At 51.4% G+C, this 10,520-nt stretch overlaps 1 protein-coding gene across 1 annotated transcript in view; it reads right to left on the bottom strand.

The window, feature by feature from the left end:
• Positions 1-3,041: 3,041 nt before the first annotated feature.
• LGR6 (leucine rich repeat containing G protein-coupled receptor 6) overlaps positions 3,042-10,520 on the bottom strand; it is a 147,394-nt gene continuing 139,915 nt past the window's right edge. The window contains exons 16-17 of the mRNA XM_050953796.1: positions 6,905-6,985; positions 3,042-5,829 (exon numbers count right to left, since the gene is read on the bottom strand). Of these exons, the coding sequence (XP_050809753.1) occupies positions 4,592-5,829; positions 6,905-6,985 (1,319 nt within the window). The 3' untranslated portion in view covers positions 3,042-4,591. The remainder of the gene's footprint in view (positions 5,830-6,904; positions 6,986-10,520) is intronic.

Genomic DNA, 10,520 nt, shown 5'->3' with positions numbered 1-10,520 from the left:
ATTGCCCATGGACGGTATGTGGCCAGTCTGGCTTTTTTGTTTTTGTGGTTGATGACAGGCTAGAAATTGGAGCACATAATTAAAGGATGTTCTTGAATTTGTAAGTAATATTTTGCTGTTTCCCGTCACAATTGAAACATCAGCACACCTGCCTGTAGCAGACACTTCAGTTTCCCTTGTTAGAGTAATAATAGTAAATGATACATGAGTGTGGACATATTGTACACTTTTTGTATCTCACCCTTTCCCCAGCCATCTTCCCACCTGTGCAATCAGTAACCAGCTCATAAATCAGACAAACACTACTTCCACAAGCTGAGCAGATGACTTAATGTTTTATAGCCCAAAATGGAGCGGAGTCTACGGGGAGACTTAAACTGGTGTAATTTATACTTTCCAGTCCCTTAAGGCATATTTGCATCCACTCATCAACTTGTAACTTACACCTCAAGTCTGCATGTGGCCATTGAATGTAATGTAATCTAAATTTTGGTAATCTTGATACCCGAGGGACTGAAAAAGGTGAGAGTTTCTCTTGCTATGCTAACTGGGCTATGTAAGAAATTGTAATTTAATGCAGCAGCTGCTATTCCTCACTTCCTTCTGACTTCTCAACATGTAAATTTCACTGTCAGTTCCCTTATGCACTAGTATATAGGTGCAAAGAAGTCTGACTTTCAGAGGTACTGTGATCCTATTAATTTCAGTTGGAGTTATGGGTGCTGAGCAATTCTGGCAAAGTCCTGAAAATGTCCTTTTTACACCACCTCCGCAATGGGCCATTAAACTGAATCTGAACTAAGCAGTAGTTTAGTGAATGGAAGTGCTTTGTCACTAGCTTATATTTGGGCTCGTCTGCACTTAAAATACCGTAGTGGCTCAACTGCAGCGCTTCAGAGAAGATGCTTCCTTTGCCAGTGGCATGGTTTCTGCCATTGGCATAGGTAATCCACTTTGCCAAGAGGCAGTAGCTCAAGCGGCAAGAGAATTCTCCCATCAGCCTAGCGCTGTCTACAGCAAGGGTTAGGTCGGTTTAACTAGGCCTCTTGGGTGTGGATTTTTCAAAGCCCTTATCGATGTAATTATATCGACCTAATTTCCTGGTGTAGGCCAGGCCGTAGACACAAGAGCCACAGGTCTGTAGAAAATTACATATTTATGCAGGAAATACGTGTTAAATTGACTAGGCTAATAGTCTTTATGATAGGAACATGGAAGCTGCCATGCTGGATCAGACTCCTCTAGTTCAGTATCCTGTTTCTGATGATCCTGTAGGGCATGTCCCCAGTGGGCCATGAAGGCATGTTTGGGGGGGAGTATGGCAAAGCCTAGACCAGCCCCCACAGAGAGCGCGGAGAGAACATCACCCAGCCCCGCTCTGCCCCCAGCTCTGCTCTGGCCCTGGTTCCTGTGCACTTGGCTGCAGCTCCGCTCCTGGAGCTGCCCACAGCCTTTGCCCCACCCTCAGCTGTGGCCCCCTTACCCCTGACTGCCTCCTTACCCCCCGCCCCCTGGAACGGTGTCCCCAGTGCTTGAAAAGTTTAGGGCCCACTGTACTAGATGCTTCAGAGAAACCCCCTTGTGGGCAATGACATTCTAACGATGTGGATCAATATGGAATTTTTGTGTCTTTGTGCCATGGTTTGTGTATTACTGTGATTCTTGTTCCATAACTAGGGCTCCTGGAAATTACAGTAGGTGCTGAATGTTTTCTACATGCTAATTGTGTAACTAGACCTAGCACTTCACCCACCTCGGAGAAAGAGAGACTCCCTTCTCTGGCAACACAGGACAGAGAGCATATGGGGGAGGAGAGTGTGCAGGGACGGACAGAAGAGGTGGAAGGCTGTTTCATGCACAAGCCAGCATGAAGGGAAATGTGAATCCATGGGCCTAATTCTGCAACCTCTTCTATTGAAGTGAATGGGAGCTCGATGGAGAAAGGAGGGGTGCTTGCAGCAGCTGGGGCTGAGTGCAAGGAGATGAGGCAGTGACAGGCAGGTGGAGGAATGGAGTGAGGCAGCAGAGAGGTTGGGCAGGGCCTTCAAAGTCAACTTATCCTTAGAGGAGAGAATTGAATGAGGTTTGATTTTTAAAAGAAAACAGTTCCCTGTAGCTAGTCTGTTAATTTCTAGGCCTAAACTTCATGTCGTTGACTACAGGAAACTCAGCAATGAAGTTGGGACCAGAACATGTTAAATTCTCAGGCCTCTGCTCTCCCAGAAGCTGGAGGGAGCCCCTCCAACCACTCCATGCAGACTCAGCGTATAGGCAGCCAAGGAATTAAAGCCTTTGCTTCAGTGGTGCTTCAGTGACCCTCTTTCCCTCACCTCCCATACAGAGTAGTAGTAATAGCTGCATCTAAATATTTCCTATACAGCTCAGCAGGAGTTTGCTTCTCCAGTAGGGACTGAACGTGGGGGAACAGGGCACAGCCCTTCCTGTACTAATTCTGAGGTAGTTAGTGATGATGAATGTGTGGAAAGTCAATTAGCTCCCCTCACTCAAGTGCTTGCGCATGCAGGAAGTCCCACTGAACAATCAAAATGTGGTTCTACTCTGAACTGCCTTGGGGAACTCTGTGCGAGTCTCAATGAATGCAGAGCAAATGCATTCAGTTTACCTATAATGGGATGTTTTCTTCTACTGCTAGCCCCACTTACCTTCAGGGCTTGTCTGTGTTAAAGCTTCTGCTTTCTGTATTAGATGCACAGAAGGAGCCCAGTTTCAGGGCTTGTCTACATTACATACATATCACAGACACAAAATGGAGTTAGCCAAGTCCAAAGAGTTCTGTCTCGGATGGTGTTTTTTACCTTTTCTTCTGCGTCCCCAAAAGCTTATTGGCCGAGATACTAATGTTAATGAGACACAACCAACCAGTCATGGGTTTTTATCCCTATTCTAGGGGAAAACTGCAACCATTATAACTTATTTTAAAATTACAATTTATTTTTCTATAGCGTCTTTCATACAGGATGCTTTACAGTTCATATACACAAAGAGGGCGTAGGAATTTAAAGGAATGGTCAGCAGGGGAGGGAAACTGGTTATATATAAATATACACATAATATACACACGCACGCATGCTGGATATTATATATGGCATCATATATACATACAATAACATATACATGGTGTATTAAAGGCATTACATCCAATTCAGAGTTTCTCTTAGTACAGGCATGTGATAGATGGATGTGTCCATGGTTTGTATTTGATAGAGGGTAGAATTAATGTTAAGAATAAATGATCAGAATGATATTAATTCGGGGCCCTTTAAAAGCAGACTGTGTTTGCTGCAGACTAACACGTCCAGTAAGACTATCCCAGAGCATGGTGGCTGATAATGTTAACACTGATTCAGGAGAACAAATGGCAGGCAGCCCTGAGCGTGGTAGACGATGCACATTTGGGGTAATAAGAAAGAACTGAGAAAAACGGATCTGGAAGGGTTTATCCATATAAGCACAGAGGCCCAGAGCCTCAAAAGTATTTAGGGGGCCTACTGCCCACTGAGACCAATGAGAATTAGCTGCCTACATGCCTTTGAGGATCTGGACATGAAAGCAAGCAATCACAAAGCTGTCATTGCCCTTTAAAGGGAGTTGGGCTCAGCCATGCCTGTGACGGGTCAGCTACTCGCCCGCTGATCCCAGCTGGTGGGGGAGCAGATGGCCTTATTCGTTATTAGGCCCAGTGGGAAGGGTTTAAATGGCTGTGAGTGTGCCACTGGAAGGCTGGCACAGTGGAAGGATGGTTGCCTCCTCTAGTAGGCCCTGGAGAAAGGAAAATGCGAGGCCCCAAATTAACAGCCACTTTTGAAAATGTTGCCCTTAATCCCCTCCCTTGGTTCCCCCAGCTGCATAATGGGGAAGGCACAATTCTGACTCCCCTCCCAGGGCGTGGAGGCACTCACCAGAAGGTGTCTGTAGCGTTTGCTGCGAGGTGCTAAGCATGAGGATTCTCCCACCTGCTGTGAGGTTGCAATGGGTTATTGCTGCTGCCGCTGTGGGTGCTGCCAGCTGCCACGTCACTCCCATTTGCTCCACGCGCTCGCCTGTCCTCTTCCAGGACACACAACCAGCAGGACTGAGTGTAGGCTAGTGGCACAGCTGGTAGGGTCAGAGGGCAGCAGGCTTGGCAAGAGCTCCCGCTCCACCACAGAGGCTGTGGGGTCAGTCCCTTGGGAAGAGGCATCTCCCTGGGCTAGAAGCATTTGGGCTCCTTAGCTGCAGGTCCCTCCTGCTCTCTGACTTGGTATGCTAGGGGCCTATCTAGGGAAACCTCGGGAGGGGGGTCTCTCTAGATCCCTTTCTGGGCTTGGGAGGGGGGGGTCCTCTCTTAGGCAAGGGCGGAGGGGAAGCTGTGTTTCTTTGTAGAGTCGTGCACTTGTGTCCTGCCATTAAAGCCCTGAGCCCTTGGGATGATGGCTCAGACTGCGCTGCCTGTTGCCCAGGGTTATGATGCGGAGGGCGGGGTGTCAATGCCTGACACAGACCAGCCTATGTCTTGTCCCCTCAAGGCCATGTGGGGGGCTCTTGCTTGGCTCATTTGATGAGGGACTGCCTGCGTGGCCACTTGAGGGGTTTATAAGTGAGAAGTGAAGGACGATGCAGGCGGGGAGGAGAAGAAGCTGACCTGCAGGCCACTGCTGGCTGGATCCCTGCTTTCTGAGGAAACGAGCAGCTCATCATCGGTCAGGCAGGGGTGGCGGGCAGAGTAGCCACTCTCTTGCCCTCTGGCATCCATCCTCTGTTTGCAGGGGATGAGCGTCACTGAGGGGAAGCTGTAGGCATCCAGGACGGGGTGCACACCCAAGGCGTCGGGCACCTCAAATATGTGATCGGCATCAGAGAAGGTTACCAATGCCTGGGTGGAGTCGTACGAACTCTTCTCCATGTCATCTGAGGCGTATGACTGGGGGCAGCTGCCCTTGGTTTGGCCCCTGTGTCGCAGCAGGCGCAGGTCATCTCGGAAGTGGGGGTTGAAGAGCAAATAAAGCAGGGGGTTCAAGCAGGCAGGTAAGGGCAGCACCACCAGCAGGACTGACTTGATGACCTCCGGGGTGATGAGGAAGAGGTTGAGCATGGACGAGAAGGTGAGGAAGGCTACCGGGCAGTAGAGGAGACAGTTGGTGAAGATCAGCCAGGCCACGTGCTTGATCATGGCACAGTCCCAGAGGGTGTCGAACTCCCCTTTCAGCAGGTTGCAGTAGAGCCGGATGTAGGTGCCCGTGATGATCAGGAAGCAGAGAGTGTTCACCATCACCAGGGCCACCATGAAGCCCAGGGTGGAGGATTTCCCGTCGGGGATGGGGGATGGGAGGCAGAGAGGGGATGCGCCGTACTCCCCAACAGAGAACAGCGGCAGTGCCGCGGCCGCACAGGACAGCATCAGGCAGCCCAGTGTGGCTGCTTTAACGCTGTTGAAGGAAGGCAACTTCCCATACAGCCGGAAGCAGGAGACCGAAACGCTGCACTGCACAGTGGCCAAAGTCAACAGGAGGATGGCGGCCTCTGAGGCGAAGACGGACAGGAAGCCCGTCGCCCTGCAGCCTGCGCCCATCTCCCACCTGGCCCCGTACTTGGCAAACTGCCCATAGGTCAGGGCATCGACCACGGCCAGCATGCTGCAGTAGATGCCTGTCAGCATATTGGCCCCGGCTATGGAGCCGATGACAAACTTGACTGGCGAGAGGTAGCTCGGAGAGGCGAAGACGGCCAGGCTGACCAGCCCATTGCAGAGCACTGAAACCAGCGCGATGGCCCAGACCCCCAGGCGGATGATCCAGCTCTCAAACAACTGAGTGCAAGGCTTGAAGGGACCTGCAAGGAAACAAGGTCCAAAGTTATCTACCCTGCTGTAACGTCATTGATACAGCACGTTGGCCTGATCCCAGCCACGGCTTGACCCAGCCCGTCCCAATCCCATTCAGTGCTACCAAGCAGAAAATGCCCAAGACCTGCTGAGCACCTCTTACCCAGGAGACTTTCCAAGGGCCATGTGCTTCCAGTGTTACCCCTGAGTTCTGCCCCAATGTCCTCTCCCCCCAGTTGCCTAAGGGGGTGCTGGTGCTGCCCAGTGGATAAGAGCACCATGTGTATAAGTAGGAGCGAACATTCCTGAGCAGGACAGGGAGTGTAGAAGTGGGGAGGGCTGTGCTGGCATCTGTGTGCATGGCCCAGGGATGTGTGGCGTGAACGTCAGCCCTTTACTCTGACTCGGTAAATTTCTGGAGGGGATGGTACGATGAAACTGCCTACAATGGCATGGAGCCGATCTGCGACTGCTAGTGGCAAATATCTCCACCGGCCAGAGATGGGACACTAGATGAGACACTGAGTTACTACAGAGAATTCTTTCCTAGGTGTCTGCCTGGTGGGTCTTGCACACATGCTCAGGGTCTAACTAATCACCATATTTGGGGCTGCAAAGGAATTTCCCCCCAGAAAGTCAAGACTAGCTTCTGCAAAGCAACCCACATGTGTGGGAGCCTTGGGTGAACATGTGAAGCACGGCTGCTCTGTGTAGTACCAAGGTTTGGTCTGCAGCTTCCTATACTAGTGTGTGATGGGGCCAATCCAATCCCCTCTTCTGCTGGGACATACAGCCTTCCTAGGCATGGGACCAGGTACAGGAAAAGGCTGGAGGTGGGAAATGCTCTGTAGAAGGGTGGGGTTACCGTGAGTCCTCCCTCTCCACTTGAGAGGGCACTAACTCCATGGCTTCAGCCTGGGAAAGAGGAATCCCACCTCTGCCCCCAGGACCCAGCCTGGATTCTGGTCTATGTGTGTATGTAGCAAGTGGTGAGATGTAGGGGAAAGGACGTGGGAGTTGGCTGCATTAGAAGGGCCTTGAGTCCTATTTAGAGACAGGGTCTCCCCTCAGCTCGCTGCTCACCGGGGCTGGGTGTGCACTGGATGGTGGGATGCAGCTTTGACTCCTCAAACTCCAGCTGGAAGTCGTCCATGTCCAGGTCATCTAGGCGGGAGAAGGAAAAAGAGAAAATGAGCTCAGAACAGAACACTGCAGGGACACAAGGTCAGTGCCAGGCTGGTGACAGGAGCTTTTCAAAGGTTACAAGGCAAGAAGGGGCCACTGTGTCATCCAGTCCAACCTCCTGCTTAGAACAGGCCAGAGACCTGCCTTGAGTTAATTCCTGTTTGAACTAGAGCAGAGCTAGAAAAACATCCAGTCTTGATTTAGCAGTTGCCCATGTTGGAGAACCACACCACAATCCTTGGTAAGTTATTGTTACTCTTAAAAATTTACACCTTATTTCCAGTCTGAATTTGTCTAGCTTCAGCTTCCAGCCATTGGACGTTGTTAGACCTTTGTCTGTCAGACTGAAGAGCCTGTTATTAAATATTTGCTCACCATGTAGGTACTTACAGACTGTGATCAAATCACCCCTGAACATTCTCTTTGTTAAGCGAAATAGATTGAACTCCTTGAGTCTCTCATTATAAGGCAGGTTCTCCAACCCTTTAATCATTCTTGTGGCTCTTCGAACCCTCTCCCACTGCCTGTGTTTGTGAGACCAACCTGCATGATTGAAGGGGATGTTGCGGTCTTGCTTGCCCTTTGTGTTTACTGCTGAGGAGAGGGTAGAGGGGGCATGTCCCTGAAGAAGGCTGTTGGGTTGGCAGGGAAGCCAGCCCCTCACCATTTTAAAAATCTCACAATAGTTGATGTTTTAATTAAAGCCCCAGGTCCCAGAGCCATGTGATTGATTACATGGGCATCTCAGCTTGCCTTAAAAAAAAAAAGTGGATGTTCCTAGCCCTCTTGGTAGCGGAGAAAAGCCTGAACACGTGACCCAAGAGTGTCAACTCGATAGGGCAGGGTCTGTCTTTTTGTTCTGCACCTAGCACAAATGTTATTGTTGTATGCCTGGAGCACCGAGGTGCCCTAGTCCTGGAGCAAGAGGCCACAAAAGAGCTAACAACCTAAGTATGATGGGGTCTTGATCCATACCTATGTGTTACAGTAATACGATAGTAACCTAAAGACTCAAACTGGAAGGCAAAGACAAAGATCCCAAAGTTTGTTTGTTTATTTAAAATCTCACAATGTTTTGGAGCCTGGCTCCCCATTTGTGACCATTTGGAGTTGGTCCTGCTGAATTTTGCCAACAGGAACCTTTGTGGGTTTTCAAGTGGCCCAGCTCCCTGACCAGTGGATTCTGATCTCAGCTGGGCCATAGTAAATATGAAGCTGGTTGGATCCGTCTTGGTCGCACACAGGTGTAAACAAACTCAGAGTCTGGCCTGCTGTGTGCTCCCTTGCAACTGCACCCCGACCACAGCTCATGGGCTGTCCTGGAGGAGCAGAAAGAGATTCCCGTGCTGGCTGGAGCAGCAGCTGAGAAGGGCAGGGGAAGGGGGACAGTGGGGAGGAGGGGTAGAATGCAGCTGTAGTCTTTATGCTTGCAGCTTGAGGGCCAGGCCTATTCCTGGTGTAAGAATCAGGTGCCTGTGGGCTAACCCAAGAGCTGCTTTTCTCCATTGCCATTCTCATATCAATGATATCTGGCCCCAAATAACCTAGTTGATTGCTGCTAATCCTTAGCTATGGAAACACCAAAACAAGGGTGAGTGCTCTCCCATTGCACCACCACAATGCACAGCACCAGCTGAAGGGCTGCTGTTGCTAGCTGTCACGGAGTGTGGGGGAGTCCGGCCCTGCACCCCTCTTCCTGGGACTCACAGTGACTTTCAGCTAGCAAGTAAAACAGAAGGTTTATTGGACAACAGGAATGTAGGTTACAGCAGAGCTTGTAGGCACAGCCAGGACCCCTCAATCAAGTCCTGCTGGGGTTCAGGAAGCTTAGTCCCCTGAATTCCAACCACCCAGCCCCAAACCAAAACTAAACTCAGCTCCCTCCAGCCAGCCCCTTCCTTTGTCCAGCTTCCCGGGCAAAGGTGCTGCCACACCTCCCTGCTCCCTGGCTCAGGTTACAGGCTTAGGTCCTAGTCCCTCACCTAAAGTAATCCCCGGCTCTCCCATCCCCCACACAGACAGCCCCTACTCCATCACATCTCTCCCCCCTTCAAGACTGAACTGAGAGGGGTCACTCTGCCCAGTGACCTGGGGAAGTTCAGGGCCCCTCTCCGGGACAATGCGTCTGCTATCAGGTTGGCACTTCCCTTCACGTGGACCACGTCCATGTCATAATCTTGCAGGAGCAGGCTCCACCTCAGGAGCTTGGCGTTGGCTCCTTTCATCTGGTGCAGCCAGGTCAGGGGAGAGTGGTCGGTGTACACGGTGAAGTGTCGCCCAAAGAGATATGGCTCTAGTTTCTTAAGGGCCCACACCATGGCCAGGCATTCCTTCTCGATGACCGCGTAGTTCTGCTCCCGGGGTAGCAAATTCTTGCTCAGGTACACGATGGGGTGTCTCTCCCCCTTTTCATCCTCCTGCATTAACACCGCCCCCAGTCCCGTGTCTGAGGCATCAGTGAACACCATAAAGGGCTTGTCAAAATCTGGGCTTGCCAGAACTGGGCCACTAACCAGAGCCTCCTTCAGCGCCCGGAGAGCCTGCTGGCACTGCTCAGTCCAGACCACCTTGTCTGGCTTCCTCTTCTTGCACAGCTCAGTGATGGGGGCGGCTATGGCGCTAAAGTGGGGCACGAACCTTCGATAGTACCCTGCCATCCCAATAAAAGCCTGGACCTGCTTTTTGGTTTGGGGAGCGGGCCAGACTCCGATCACCTCCACCTTGGCTGGTTCCGGCTTTAGGCAGCTGCTCCCCACCCGATGTACCAGGTTACTTCAGCCATCCCCGTGCACTTCTCAGCCTTTATGGTTAACCCAGCCTCCTGGAGTCGGTCCAGCACTTGATTAACCTAGGACACGTGGTCCTCCCAGGTCCGGCTAAAGACGCAGATGTCATCAATATATGCCACGGCAAAATTCTCCATCCCCCGCAGTAGCTGATCCACCAGGCACTGGAAGGTGGCTGGTGCTCCCTTGAGGCCGAAGGGCAGGGTCGGAAACTCGTAGAGCCCGAGGGATGATAAAGGCTGATTTCAGCCTGGCATCTGCATCCAGCGGCACTTGCCAGTAGCCCTTGGTAAGATCCATGGTGGTGAGGTACCAAGCGCCTCCCAGCTTGTCTAGGCGCTCGTCGGGCCTGGGCATGGGGTAGGCATCAGATACAGTGATGGCATTGAGCTTTCGATAGTCCACACAGAACCGGATCGACCCATCCCTTTTGGGGACCAGCACCACTGGCGAGGCCCAAGGGCTGGAAGATGGCTGGATCACCCCCAAAGCCAGCATGTCCCTGACCTCTCTTTCTAGGTCCTGGGCAGTTTTCCCGGTGACCTGAAAAGGGGAGCATCTTATAGGGGGATGTGACCCGGTGTCCACCCGGTGGACAGTCAAATTAATGCGTCCAGGCTGGTTAGAAAACAGCTGTCGATATAGATGCAGCACCCCTCTGATCTCAGCATTCTGGACCAGGGTCAGCTGATCAGAGAGGGGAATTGCCTCCAGGGAGGAACCAGCTT

Source organism: Gopherus flavomarginatus, chromosome 5 (genome assembly GCF_025201925.1).
Source record: "Gopherus flavomarginatus isolate rGopFla2 chromosome 5, rGopFla2.mat.asm, whole genome shotgun sequence".
Classification (NCBI taxonomy): domain Eukaryota; kingdom Metazoa; phylum Chordata; order Testudines; family Testudinidae; genus Gopherus; species Gopherus flavomarginatus.
This window is presented reverse-complemented; position numbering and strand designations above follow the sequence as displayed.